General features: G+C 52.7%; 1 protein-coding gene across 1 annotated transcript; it reads right to left on the bottom strand.

The window, feature by feature from the left end:
- Positions 1-537: 537 nt before the first annotated feature.
- On the bottom strand, positions 538-9054 carry GTPBP3 (GTP binding protein 3, mitochondrial). Its single transcript, XM_020969380.2, has 9 exons — positions 8884-9054; positions 5476-5720; positions 4772-4858; positions 4481-4683; positions 4031-4103; positions 3527-3670; positions 2506-2671; positions 1522-1791; positions 538-1140 (listed from the first exon to the last, which is right to left on the bottom strand). The coding sequence occupies exons 1-9, from the start codon at positions 8943-8945 to the stop codon at positions 909-911; spliced, it is 1482 nt and encodes a 493-aa protein (XP_020825039.1). The 5' UTR covers positions 8946-9054; the 3' UTR covers positions 538-908.
- Between the last annotated feature and the right edge of the window lie 3796 nt (positions 9055-12850).

The raw sequence follows: 12850 nt of genomic DNA, 5'->3' as shown, positions 1-12850 counted from the left end.
ATAGGAGCCACGTAAATGCAGACTCCTTTCACTCCCCTCCCCCCACTTTATTTTATGTATTAACATGATTCCGAGAAGGGGTCCAAAGGCTTCCCCAGAGTGCCAAAGGGGTCCAGAATGCCAAAAAGGCTAAAAACCCCTGCTTGAGAAAAGGTCCTGGGGTGGGGTGGCATTCTCCTCCCTAGAGCAGGAAGCCAGGCCCCAGATGAGCTCACCCAGTCCAGGAAAAGGACCCTTAATAATGAACAAAGAATGAGCCAGAGGACAGCCCAGAGGCTCCCTGGGGGCCAGGATTTCACGTTCTCTTCCCTTTCCATGCCCCTCCTTCCCAAAGGGCTATTTATGTGATACACACTGGCCCACAGAAGGGGAGGGCCACAAGTGTGGAATACTAAGGTCTATTTTTTTTAATTATATTTAATTTATTATATACTATTCTATATTTAATTTAATTATAAGGGATGATGCTTTGGCCAGAGTTAGGGGATAGATATACTAGGAAATGTAGGTGATAGAAGACAAAAGATATCAATAAAATTTCTTTTTAAAAAGCCTGTTTATTATCAGGCAGTGTCCTTTCCCCTGCTCTGCAAAGGCCTCGAATGCCTGAGCCACCTCATTCACTCTTGTAAAGGAGCCTGTCTCCAGCTGAAATCCACATCCCACCTCCTCCCTCTTCTAGGATGACGGAGGTAAGCGCCTAATGGCCTAGACTTCCTGGGGAGAGAGTAGGCCCAGGCCCCAGCCTAGGAGGGAAGGCACATTAGACAGGGCCAAGGTGGGCAGAGTGGCTGTCTACAGACTTCTTCAACAAACCCAGTGCTCCTGAGTCACACTGGAGAATCCTTCTTGGCCATCCTGTGGCCCTGCTGCCGACTGGCCGTGCATGCCTGGCCTTCCTTCAGTCCTCATTTGCCAATGCAGAAGTCCCGGAAGATGACCTCGAGGATGTCTTCGGCCCCGGCCTGCCCAGTGAGGTGGCCCAGCTGCCTTCGGGCAGCCCTCAGCTCCTCAGCAGCCAGAGCCAGGTCCCGGGCCCTGCTTTGTTCATAACGACCCAGGGCTTCACAACAGCTTTGAAGGTGGTGACGGTGGCGGGCCCGGGTCAGGACCGGCGGCCCAACGGTTGGATCACCGCATCTGAAAGGGATGACCATGACTAAGGGAGGAACCAATGCCACCACGGCCCCCAGCTTCTTCTCCCCGCCTCACGACCAAACATTCTCACCAGAGACACCCAGGAAGAATGGCTACCTTGGGAAGGGTGAACCCCAGCCCTCAGTCTCCCAAGATGAAACAAGTCTGAAAGCCCAAAGATCAGAGGTGTGGGGGTGGGGGTAGGGGGTCAGAGGGCAAGAGTCTCTGAGGAGAGAAACTGTCAAAACCAGGGGTTCACGTGGTCAAGAGCAGGAGGATGGAGAGAAGGGGAGCTCAGTCAGAAGGCACAGGTCAGTCACACGGAAGGTCAGACAGCTCAGAGGCAGGAGGGCAAGACAAAAAGGCAAGTGGGGTGGTCCTCACACAGCAGCCAGCTCCCTCTTTAAGGAGGCCAGCACAGCCTCCAGGCCAGCCTCTGTCTTGCAGGACAGCAGGAGGTGGGGGGGCAGGGCAGGCCCCCTGGGCTGCATCCCCTCTGGCAGCAGGTCAGCCTTGTTAAGTACCAGCAGGATGCGGCGCCCGGGGGTGGAGGGTCCCCCAGGAGTCACCACTGTCTCCAGGAAGTGACGGCTAGAGGCCGAGGCCAAGTCTGTGGCATCTAGTAGGGCCAGCACGATGTCGGCTTGAGCCAGCCTGTGGGGACAGGAGGGAAGCAGGAGGAGCCTGAGTCACAGCGGCGTTGGGGATCATCCCACTGCAAAAGAGGCCCGAGAGTTGGGAGACCTGGGCTCTCGCCCTGGTCCTGCTGCTTAGCAGCTGGGGCAGTCCATCTCCTTCTCTGAACCTCAGTCTCCAGTCTATAAAATGGAGATAAGGCTCCTGGGTGTTGTCTAGGTCACAGGGGGCTTCTTCAGTGTGGGGGTGAAGGTGACCAACTGGTCCGAGGGCTGACCAAATTGTCACCTTGCCCTTTTCAAAGCAGAGCCCTACAAACCTTTAAGCACATCTATGTATGGATTCCTAACAATGGGATAAGAGGGAAATGGAAGGTGTTACTTTGGAGAAGTTAACAGAGCCCAGGGAGGCCCTCCCAACTTCAGCCCTTAGATGCCTGGGGACCCCAACCTGATTGCACTGGCCCCAGAGTCCAAGACCAGCCCCTCACAAGCCCCATGAAGCCTGGGGATGGCCAGCCCAGAGCAGAAGAGCCCTAGGAGAGGGGCAGAGGGGTGTGCTCAGAAGAAGGAAAAAAATTTAACAGGAAAATGGCCTGAGAAGGAAAAGCCCCTGCCTGCCAGGAGCCTGGAAGCTGTGCTCAGAGACCTGCTGCTCCCATCTGTGGACAGGACCCTGGCTCCCCCAAGCCAGGCCGGGGGGGGGGAGCCCCACGTCTCCCCGGGCCCTCACCTGTCCTGGGCCCGCCGGACGCCCTCCTGTTCCACCAGGTCTGGGCTGTCCCGGAGCCCCGCCGTGTCACTCAGCAGGGCTGGGAAGCCCCCGATGTCCACGGCTGACTCCACCACGTCCCTGGTGGTGCCCGGCTCGGGCGACACGATGGCCACAGGCCTCCGACCTCGGGGGGACGAGTGAGTGTGTCAGTTTCTAGGAGCCTTGTGGCTCAGGCCCCCTCCCCTTCCCAAGGTCAGCCCCCAAGTTCCCATCCCAGCAGAACCCTGCAGGTCCTAGGCTGGGCACTGCTGCCTCCTGGTGGCGCCACAGGGAAGCTGGCACCTGAAGAGACCACGGGGCTAGAGCTCTCCATCCCCCACCCAGGTCTCTCGTCTCCTCTTCCTCTAAAGGCATGTCCCTCCTGCAGGGGAAACAGGTGAAGAAAACAGCTCCTCCTGGGTTCAAATCCTGCCTCTGACTCCTATCTGTGTAACATTGGGTGAGTCACTTAACTGCCCTGGGCCGCAGTCTGGTCATCTGTGAAATGAGGGGGTTGGGCCAGGTGGGCCCTGAGGGCGCTTCCAGCTCTTCGATCTGTCATCTGGAAGTATTCTTCCCAGGAGTCTCCTCTTCTCCTCAAACATCTTCCTCTGCCCCCCAGACATCTCCACGTCCCCCCAAACAGCTTCCTCCTCATCCTGAAGTGGAACTCTCCCCTTCCCTCCCCCACGAGCAGGTTGGTGACCCAATGGATAGAATGGTGGGCCAGGAGTCAGGAAGACCTGAGTTCAAATCCAGCCTCAGACACCAAACACTCACTAGTTGTGTGACTCTGGGCAAGTCACTTAACCCCAATTGCCTTGTCTATAAAATGGGATTAACAATAGCACTGACCTTGAAGGATTGCAGTGATTAGAAAGGGCTTAGCATGGTGCTTGGCAAGTTGTAACAAATGCTTATTCCTTCCCCCTCCCCCTCCCAAACTTCTCCATCCTCCTATCAAGGGCCACCCCCCACAGGCCTCCTTCCTCTCACTCACTCAGCAGGTTGATGAGACTGCTCTTGCCTGCATTGGCTGGGCCAGCAATGACCACCTGGGCCCCCGAGCGGAGCCGCTGTCCCCGACGGGCATCTTGCAGGTGGGCCAGGAGGGCTTCCCGGAGCCCCCGCACAGTAGTGTCCACTGCAGGGACAGGGATGAGAGCCACAAAAGCTTCAGCGAAATGAAAGGGGCTGGGGCTGGCCAGGTGGGGGTGGGGGTGGCCAAGCGTGTCTGAACAGGTGGTGAGGGCTGCCTGGAGAGGGTCAGGGACAGAGCGCCCAGGGAGGGCTGGGGCTAGTCAGAGGGGGCAGCGGCTGGCCAACGAGAGCAGGGGCTGGCCGCGGAGAGCAGGGGGCTGGCCAGGTGGGGGTGGGGGTGGCCAAGCGTGTCTGAACAGGTGCTGAGGGCTGCCTGGAGAGGGTCAGGGATAGAGTGGCCAGGGAGGGCTGGCAGCTGACACCTGGAGGTCTGGGAAGGGGAGAAAGAACTGGGGGGCCTCACCCCACTCCAACACGCCTTCTTCAATATTGTCATCCTCGCTGAAATCAATGTAGGCCTCCAGGTGGGCCAGGGCCTGTGTAAGTAGGGAGAGGGAACTGAAACTCCTCTTTCCTTCCAAAAGAGGTGCCACCCCACTCCGGGTCACTGAAGCAGTCTGGGCAAAGTCATAGGTCATGGCAGCTCAGGCTGCAGAGCCCCCAGTCCCTGGCCATATGCTTAGAACTGTGGACCCCAGACTCAGGGCCAAGCAATTCTCAAATCCACAGACTCTTCATGTCATAGAAGCATAGTGGAGTAAGGGGAAGAAGGGAGAGGAAAGGAAAGAATGAGGGAGTGGAAAGGTGAGAGAAGGGAGCAAGAATGAGAAAGGAGGGATGAGGAAAGTGGTAACTGGGAAAGAAAAATCCAAAGGGGGACAAGGGGGACCGGCAGGCCCGCAGTCTCACTTGCCGTAGTTAGGGTCTCTCCCCAGCCTTGGCAGAGCTGTCCTAGCTCCCCCTGGAGCTGCCTCAGGGCCTGGCGCCGCTGGGCCTCTGTCTCAGCATGGATCAGGTCCCCCAGCCCCTCCACCTCAGTCAGGCTCAGTTTCCCATTCTGAAAGGCTCGCTTGGTGAACTCTCCAGCCTCCGCTGGCCGAAGGCCCGGTATGCTGCCTACCTGCCAAGGAATATCTGCTCAGTGCCTGCTGTACCCCAAGACAGCTAGGCCCCTAGGGAGCTCCAGGAAAGGGGAGAAACTTACCCAGTGCCCCCAGCACAGCGCTCACAACGGCCGGCCCGCCATGGACGTGGAACTCAGCACAGTCCTCTCCAGTAAAGCTGTGGGGTCCTGGAAAGGAGGCAAGAAAGACACTGGTGCCATGAGGGGATCCTTCCCTAAGCAAAGTTGGCAACACCCAAGCAAGGTGCATGACCACACAGATGAAATGAGGGAGGCCTGATTTACCATGCTGACTCTGGGATGGAGGAAGGAAAATCCCCCTTTCACCAACCCCCCTCCAATTATCCAAGCCCTGGCTGCATCCCAGCTTCAGTCGTCACTCCCCTGAAACTTCTGAGGATACCTCAGTACCAATTTCCACCGGGTGGGGAGAGGGGAAGGGAAAAACCAACAATCATACAAAATCATAGAAACAAAAGCTGTTAGAACCATAAGCTCTGGGTCTCAGCAACACCAACCCTGAAAACCACAGGCTCAGCCTTCTGGACTCTTAGCCACAAAGTCTTGGAAGCACAGACTCCACAGCTCTTAAAACTGTACAGTCCTTGAGGCTCAGAACCACGGACTCCTGGACTCTTAGAATGACAGACTCCTGAAACTGTGGACTTCTTTTTAGAATCATGGCTAATGAGGAGCGTTAGAAAGTACCAACCTAGCTCCAAAAGGTTAGGGAAACTGAAGGACTGATAGGGAAGTGCCACTCACCTCTGTCCCTCCTGACTCACCTGGGAACCAGAGAATCAGACCTCTGTCTAAAGGTTCAGTGGAGCCAGGGTCCTGCAGTAGACGAAGCGTTGCAACCCGGGGTTGTGGAAGGGCCTGTGAGGCTGTGAGTCCCAGGACAGCGGGGCCACTGGCGGGTCCGCTGGTGCGAATGACCGCCACACCACACTTGCCCTGGCCAGAAGACAGGGCGAAGATAGTGGCTCGACCACGAGAGATGGGTCTCCCTGAACAACGCTTTCGCAGGCTGGGCGGGGAGAGGACAGGAGAGGACAGCAGTCAGTGGGGGCACGGGCAGGAGGAGGAAGGGTGGGCTCAGGGGAGGATGGTCTGGCCAAACAGAATGGAGGGCCACTAACCTGTACAGGAGGATCCTTGCAGGTCACCGTACTGACTTAGAAAACCACATGTAAATGTCATCTATGTTTTAGTGTGTTTTTATTTATTTTTATAAATATTTCTCAATTACATTTTCACTCGGTCTAGGTCACACTTGGGAGTGCTGTGGGCTGCAGATGCCTGAGGGGCTATGTGTCTGACACACCTCAGGTCTGCTGGAAAGAGAACTGAATCTGGAGTGAGGAGGCTTAGGCCAAAGTCACTGGTCTGCTAGCTTGGGGACATTAGAGTCACTCTGAGCCGGTTTCCTTGACTGCAAAACGAGGATGTTAGACTAGGTGCCTCTTAGAAGTCTAGAATTACTCTCTTGTAACATCACTAATGTACAGGAATGTATACGTATAGCCTATATCAGATTGTACGCCGTCTTGGGGAGGGGGAGAAAAATTCAAAACTCAAAAGCTTACAGAAGTGATTATTGATAAATCAAAATAAATTAATAAAAAACATTAAAAAAAAAGAAGTCATGAATTACATATATTTCAAACTCAACATGTCTACAACTGGACTCATTCTCTTTCCTCCCAGGTCTTTCCCTACTCCTACTTCTCTGCTACTGCTCAGGACACCACCATTCTCCAAATCACCCCAGCTCCCAACCTAGGAGTCAACCTGAACTCCTCACTATCTCTTATTCCTCCCATGTCCAAGTTGTTGCCAAGGCCTATCAATTTCACCCTTGTATTAGCTTTTTTTTTTTTGGGGGGGGAGGCAACTGGGGTTAAGTGACTTGCCCAGGATCACACAGCTAGTAAGTATCTGAGGCTGGATTTGAATTCAGGTCTTCCTGATTCCTGAGCTAATGTTCTATCCGCTTTGCCACCTAGCTGCCCCTTGTGACATATCTTAAATATATCCCCTTCTTCCCTCTGACACCGACACCCTCATCATCTCACGCCTGGATCACTGCAACAGCCGCTGGTAGATCTGCCTGCCACAAGGCTCTCCCTACTTCAACGCATACTGCATTCTGCCCAAAGTGATTTTCCTCAAGCACAGGTCTGATGAAGTTACTGTTCAGTTGTTTTCAGTTAAGTCCAACTCTCTGTGATGCCGTTTGGGGTATTCTGTCAAAGATGCTGGAGTGATTTGTCATTTCCTTCTCCAGCTCATTTTACAGATGAGGAAACTGAGGTAAACAGGGTGAAGTGACTTGCCCAGGGTCACAGTTAGTAAGTGCCTAAGGGTGGATTTGAACTCGGGAAGATGAGTCTTCCTGATTCCAAACCCAGCGCTCTATCCACTGTGCCACCCAGCTGCCCCTGGCACACAGTAGGTGCTTAATAAATGCTTGTTGACTTGATGGCTGCTGCAGTCCCTTCCAACTCTCAAATTCTATGATTCTAGGGTTAGGCCAATAGGTGGCAGAGTGGGTAAGGGATGGGCTCAGAGTAAGGAAAACTCCAGAAGGAGATGCTTACTCCCAGTGTGAGCCTGACGAACGTAACCTTTCTTAGCTTCAGATCATCTGTAAAACGAGGATAACAGCACCTGCTGCCCAGAGCCGTTGTGGGGATCAAATAAGACAATAACAACATGAAGAAACTTAGCTCTGTTTGACAGACACTGGAACAATTTGCCATGTCCTTCTCCAGCTCATTTGACAGATGAGGAAACTGAGGCAAACAGGGTGAAATGAGCTGCCCAGGGTTACACAATTAATAAGTGTCTGAGACCAGATGCGACCTTAGGAAGACAGGTCTTCCTGACTCCAGGCCACCCACTGCACCACCTACCCATTCCTGGCACACAGCAGGAGCTTAATAAATGCTTGTTGACCACTAGTCCAATCCCCTGGGGGCACAGATCTGACAAATTTCAAACCTTCTATGACTCCTCCTACTGACTTTTCCATCTAGTGACTATTCAATTTAGTCCAGAGGTTCTTAACTTAGGGTCTGTGAACTTTAAAAAAATATATTTCGATAGCTAATTCCAATATAATTGTTTTTCTTTGTAATCAGGGCAGTTAAGTGGTGCAGTGGATAGAACACTGGCCCTGGAGTCAGGAGGATCTGAGTTCAAATCTGGCCTCAGATACTTACCAGCAGTGTGACCCTGGGCAAGTCACTTAACCCTGAATGCCTCGCAAAAAATAAAAACAAAAACATGATTCTGGGACAGGGTCCCCGGGCTTTACCGGACTGCCCGCCTGAGGGGTCCAGGACACCACCCGGGCTAAGGACCCCAGTCTTAGCATTCTCCAGCCTGGCACATCAGACCCTCCATCCGCCTGTGCATCATGCCTTCCTCCATTTCCATACTCCCTGGCACAGACATACTCAGACAATTAGCAGTTAATGACATTCCAGCTCCTGGAAATTCCATGCCCAGCCTCGGGACACGCCTGCAGTGCCCTCCCCCCAGCTGGGGACCTTCCAGATTCCTTCCTCCGAGGTTCAGTTCTGGTGCCAACTCCTCCCAGGAGCCTTCCCCGATTGCTAGCCCGAGAGAGTTCTCCGAAGACAGTCTCCAAAGATCTCTCCTGGAATCATGACCATAGAGCTAGAGCTGGAAGGGTGTGCCTCGGCGTTCAACTTGTCCACCCACCCCCCATTTTACAGAGGGGAAACTGAGGCCCAGAGCGGTTAAGTCCCTTGCCAAAGGTCACACGGGGCACAGCCAGTCCTCCGACTCCAAAACCTGTCCTCGCACTGCAAGAGGTCACCTCCCTCGTATTATATTTGTTTGTCCGGTTCTCCCAATTTCAAATGTAAACTCCTTTAGGGCAGGGACGCTTGGCATCTTCCTCTCTGAGCAACCGGCCTTTGCACACAGCAGGCGCTTAATAAACGCCTGTGGAGGTTTTGAAAACAGACAACACTGAGGTCCAGAGAAGGGCAGCCACGGGCCCGAGAGCACACAGTGGCTCAAGGAAGCAGCCGCCGACTCGAACCCACGTGCCTCCCAGATTCGCGGTTTGACCTACGCCCCGCCCCGCCCCGCCCCGTAGTTAACCCCTTGGCTACTGAACTGGACACCCCTCCCGCCTACCCTGGACCGGGACGCACCTGGTGCACAGACGGGTATTCTGGGCCGGCCCGCACACTAGGGCTCCCAGGAGCCGCCACATGGTGAGGGAAGGAGGCAGGGCCGGGGCGATAAGAGCGCCCCCTCCCGGATCCGGAGCCGCGAGACCCCCGAGCCCGACCCCGACCCCGACTGCAACCCCGACGCCCCGGCGTCACCCCTCCCGCAAGCCCCGACTCACTCCACGGCGGCTTTCCTTGAGCTCCCCCTCCCTCGCCCCATTGGTTGGTATCCAGGAGGTTCCGCCCTTGCTTGAGGCTTTATTGGTTTTTCTCGATGGCACCGCCCTTTCTGATGCTTGGTTGGCTACTATCCCTAATAGATTGCCTTCCTTGAGGTGTGATTGGTCAGTGCCATAGAAGTCCCTCCCTCCTACCGCAAGATCTTATTGACTAGCTTCTCAATGGTACCACCCCCATCCCTCCTCCCCAATCCAGGAACCACTCAGTTGAGGTGTGTTTGGTCCGCCAACGTACGCACCACCAAGGCAGTAGGAACGGTCCCGCCTTCACTGAAATTTGATTGGTCATCCTCGTAGACGCCCCGCGCAAGGCTCAGCAGTGCTCTTCTATGGTTGGTTGAGACAAAGTCGTGCTGTGCTGAAGTCTGTCACGTAAGGGTCCCTGAAGCGGGAAGCAGTGCGCGCAGCCTCGCTTTAGTTCACCAAGTGTGGGGCCACCGAGGGGGCTGATGTGATGAATATTTATATAAAGATAATGAATATTAATATAATGATGATGAATATCAATACGATTTGCTACCACAGTCTCTCGTGGACTGATATGAATATTCATGTAGTGGTGTGAACGTTCCAGCCGGTTTGCACTGACGTTCACATGAAAGATCCTGAGTGATGGTGAATGTTAATTTAAATACGAATTCACAAAGCACTTCTTAGCCTCGGCTCACCCCGGGATCAGTCTAGGGCCGGCCAAGATCAGGGCTCTGCACTGGGGCCAGGGGTCAGACCTAAGTCTTGAGGTCAAGGACTCACTCCGGGGGCAGGGTTTGTTTTGAGAATAAGCATCAATCTAGGGCAAAGTCAAGTCAACAAGCATTTGTTAAGCACCTACTATTTGTCAGGCTCTGTGCCAAGCTCTGGGGACACAAAGAAAAGCGAAAGATGGTCCTTGTGTTCAAGGAGCTCAATCTGATGGGGGAGTGATAACGTGCAAACAGCTACTACATACGAGAAGATAGAGATAACGGAAGGAAGGTTCTATCATTAAGGGGGACCGGGAAAGGCTTCTTGCAAGAGGTGGGATTTTAGCTTGCACTTAAGAGGAGTCAGGGAAGGACCTGGGTGCGCACGAGGAGGAAGGGAATTCCAGGTGTGGAGCACAGCCAGTGAGAATGCTTGGAGACTTGGAGAAAGTGTCCAGTATGAGTATGGCAAGGTGGCCGATGTCACTGGAGGGCAGAGTACTTGCAAGGGAGTAAGAGATAAGAAGACTGGAAAGGTAGGAAGGTAATGATGGTATTAAAAGCCAGAGGGGGTTGAAGTCAGGAGCTCATTCTGTGGTCAGGATCTGGGGGATCCTCCTGGAATTGGAACATCTGACCTCAGGCCCATTATTAGGCGCTCTAACGAGGGCTCTCAGTTCACCGATACCATCCACACCATCCACCCACTTCAAGTCATCCCAGGTATTGGGGTGGGCAGGGAGGGGACAAAACGGGGTAGGGTGGGGGGAGATCACCTGAGCAAAAGCGATACTTGCCACACCCTCTTCAGGGCTCTAGACATGGGGGTTGGGATTAGGGGAGAGTCACAATCAAAGTGATGGGACTTGAAGCAAAATGAGCATCTAGCAACTGGAGGACTAAACCAATTGTGACATATAAATGTAAAGGAATATTATTGTGCAGTATGAAATGATGACTGTGGAATCCAAAGGAATGCAGGAAGACCTGTATGATGCAGAGTGATGTGGACAAAAATAACACGAACACATCTGGGAATCTGTTTAATTGCAATGACCAATCTTGGTCCTAGAGAACAGATGACTAAATTCTTCTCCCTCTTCTGGATAGAAAGGTGGGGAACTGTGGGTGGGGGCTGTTGCATACTCTATCAAATGAGATAATATTTGTAAAGCACTTAGCACAGTGCCTGGCATACAATAGGTGTTTAATAAATGTTTGTTCCTTTCCTTTCCCTTGTCAGACCAGATGTCTGTCTCCTGATTTTGCTAAACTGTTTTTTGGTGGGTAGGGTAGGCTGTATACCATGACATGTAGTTTATGTAAAAACAAAAGATAGCAAAATCTTTTTTTTTAAGTGATGAGGTAGGGGGCAAGTAGGGAGTCTCTCCCCATAACTTAGGCACTGGGGAGAGGACTTTTGGTGGAGTAAAATCTCCTAAAGGGAAGTAGAGGAAAGAGGAATGTTTGGGGGGGGAGGTGTTGAGATTAGGGAACTGAACCCTCCTGCACATCTCTCAAGGCAGTCAGTCCAGGAACCAGAGAATTGACTTGGGAGGTGGGGATTGGCGCTAGGTTGGGATGCACAGCAGGGGATTCTGGACATTTTTGCAATGTCAGGGCTGTGGCAGGTGCAGTCCTGAGTAGGGAGGGAAGGGAGACTTTCCTGAAACCTGATGTGAACTCAGCCTCCCCACCTGTCACCCTTCCATACCCAACTCCCTAGCCTGGAGCTTTGGGATCCCCAGACTTTGGACCCCAGGGCTCCAGAAATAAAGGTTTGGAGAAGAAAAGCAAGAGGTTGAAAAGGGAAGAAGAAGGGCTTCTATTTGACAACAGGTAGAACACAGGGCAGGAGATGAAAGAAGAAATGAGTGCCTGGGCAGCCCAGAGCCCAGGGAGCCCAGACCAGACCAGATTAGAACTCAGATCCTAGACTAGTCCAGCCCACCGACCAGGGTGCTACCTAGACTAACCCAGCCCAAGTCCCAGAAAATCCAGATTCATTAACGTAACAACATGCCCAGTAGATACCTGTCCAGATTGCTCAGTGGTCAGACCAGCCCAAGGCTGCTTCAGGTCATCATGAGATACTTTAAGGAACATTTATCAACCCCTCTGCCTGGTGGGCCTCTCAGTGGAGCCCCAGCTCTTGTCCTCAAGAGTGTACCAAAAAGGGAATATAAGATGTACACACAAAACTGGGAGCTCAAAAAAGGCTTTCTGCATTTCCTGGTCACCAATAGGATCCCCTTTGATTATATCAGTGGTCTTTACATTCAGAGGGCTTTCATTCAATGATTTCTTCTAGTCTTTTAGTTCCAGAGGTGGACAAATCAAGTGGACAAGAGATTTTACTGATAGGTGGGGTGGGTGAAACTAGTCACATGGACAGTCTTAGAGAAGCGGGGACAGTCTTGAGGAAATGGGGTGAGACACTTCCTTCTTTGCCGGAACATGCCCTTCATGTCCCCACCCCTGTGCTCCCCTGGGCACCATTTTATATTTGATCACATCCTTATCAGGTGGATAAACACCTTCCCTCCAGTGAGACACACAAACAAAGCTCCACCATCATCCTGTTTGTCCACAGCACCCCAACACGCTAGCTCCCTGTCTTCCCAACCATTTCCTTCAGCCCATTCTGATTCCCAAGAATCCCTCCCAACAGACATTTAATAATTTAGCTTATTCAGGGACAATCAATCAATAAACATTTTATCAAATATTATGTGTCGGGTGCTGTGCTAAGCACTGGGGATACAAAAAGAGGCAAAAGACAGTCCCTGCCGTAAAGGAGCTTACAATCTAATGGGGGAGATAAGTAAACAAATATATACAAAACAATCTATATGGAGGATAAGCAGGAAATAACAGAGGAAAGGCACAGGAATGAAAAGGGGCTGGGGAAGGCTTCCTATAGGAAGGTGGTATTTTAGTTGGAATTTAAAGGACAAGGTTAGTACCTAGAGCAGAAGAGGGAGAGAGTTCCAGGCATGGAGGACACCCACCACCCCAGGCAAA

The sequence above is a fragment of the Phascolarctos cinereus genome, unplaced genomic scaffold (genome assembly GCF_003287225.1).
Source record: "Phascolarctos cinereus isolate Bilbo 61053 unplaced genomic scaffold, phaCin_HiC Scaffold_4;HRSCAF=312, whole genome shotgun sequence".
Taxonomy (NCBI): domain Eukaryota; kingdom Metazoa; phylum Chordata; class Mammalia; order Diprotodontia; family Phascolarctidae; genus Phascolarctos; species Phascolarctos cinereus.
The sequence above is the reverse complement of the archived record's forward strand: the minus strand, read 5'-3'. Positions and strand labels throughout refer to the sequence as shown.

Coding starts and splice junctions, on each gene's coding strand:
- GTPBP3 (XM_020969380.2), bottom strand. CDS start 8,945: ATGTGGCGGCTCCTGGGAGCCCTAGTGTGCGGGCCGGCCCAGAATACC. Junction 4,684..4,771: donor CGCTGTGCTGGGGGCACTGG/GTAAGTTTCTCC, acceptor CTTGGCAGGTAG/GCAGCATACCGGGCCTTCGG. Junction 1,792..2,505: donor GTCCGGCGGGCCCAGGACAG/GTGAGGGCCCGG, acceptor CTGTCCCCACAG/GCTGGCTCAAGCCGACATCG.